Genomic DNA, 1,148 nt, shown 5'->3' with positions numbered 1-1,148 from the left:
TCGTCATCACCCTCATCATCATACCACTCACCATATGGCGAACCGATATTTTCAGTACACACTATTGAGCCATCATCCTTTATCTGCAATGTTATTATTATTATTATTATTTTTGTTTTATTATTATTTCATTATTATTTTTGTTTTATTATTATTTTTGTTTTATTATTATTTCATTATTATTTTTGTTTTATTATTATTTTTGTTATTTTTATTAGTATTATTATTGCTGATATCATTTTATTTGTAGATTTTTTAATGTTATTTTTATTATACTTATGATTACTATTCTTCTTCTTCTTCTTAATATTATTATTATTATTTATTATTATTATTATTATTTAATACAACAATAACAGCAATAATAAGAATTATAATTATTAAAAATATGATAATTATTATTGTTGCTGTAACGATTGTAGTAGAAGAAGTGGCACGGCTAATTAAAAAACCTTCTCGTCATTTGGCTCCAGATTTTAGGGACATTAATGCATCTAATACGTAATCAGGAGAAAAAAAGAGAGAGAGAAAAAGAAAGAGAGAGAGAAAAAAGAATAAGATAGAAAGAGAAAAAAAAGAGAAAGAGAGAGAGAGAATAAGAAAGTGACAGAGAAAGTTACAGAGAAAGTTAAAGATGAAGCTGATGAAAAAAAAAGTTAAAAAAAGTATAAAAGAGAAAAAAAAAGTGAAAGAGAAACTGAAAAAGAAAAAAGAGAAAGAAAGAAAGAAAGAGAAAGTGAGAGAGAGAGAACTAGCAATAGACAAGTAGTTTCTTAGAATAAATAATGTAAAAATAGTATTCCATTTTTATCATTCATTTAGCTAATAACTTTTTATTAATTCATTAATTCATTCATACATTCATATATTCATTCATTTATTCATTCGTTCGTTCGTTCGTTTGTTTGTACGTTCGTTCGTTCATTCATTCATTCATCCATTCGTACTTTCATTTACTGGAAAGAAAAATGTTAATATGTGATACAATGTACATATATCATAATCCGTTAATCAGTTTTACAGTATTCACTTGTTATTAATTAAGATATTGTTGTTGTTGTTGTCGTCGTTGCTGTTGATGTTGTTGTTGTTGCTGTTGATGTTGTTGTTGTTGTTTTTATCATTGTTGTTATTTATCGAACTATTTT

The 1,148-nt window shown here is 24.7% G+C and overlaps 1 protein-coding gene across 1 annotated transcript in view; it reads right to left on the bottom strand.

Annotated features, from left to right (window-relative positions):
- Positions 1-1,148, bottom strand: part of HELRODRAFT_181481 (hypothetical protein) — a gene marked incomplete at both ends in the record, with an annotated part of 5,130 nt that overhangs the window by 314 nt on the left and 3,668 nt on the right. The window contains one exon of the mRNA XM_009031275.1: positions 32-83. Within this exon, the coding sequence (XP_009029523.1) occupies positions 32-83 (52 nt within the window). The remainder of the gene's footprint in view (positions 1-31; positions 84-1,148) is intronic.

The sequence above is a fragment of the Helobdella robusta genome, assembly GCF_000326865.2.
Source record: "Helobdella robusta unplaced genomic scaffold HELROscaffold_71, whole genome shotgun sequence".
Classification (NCBI taxonomy): Eukaryota; Metazoa; Annelida; class Clitellata; order Rhynchobdellida; family Glossiphoniidae; genus Helobdella; species Helobdella robusta.
This window is presented reverse-complemented; position numbering and strand designations above follow the sequence as displayed.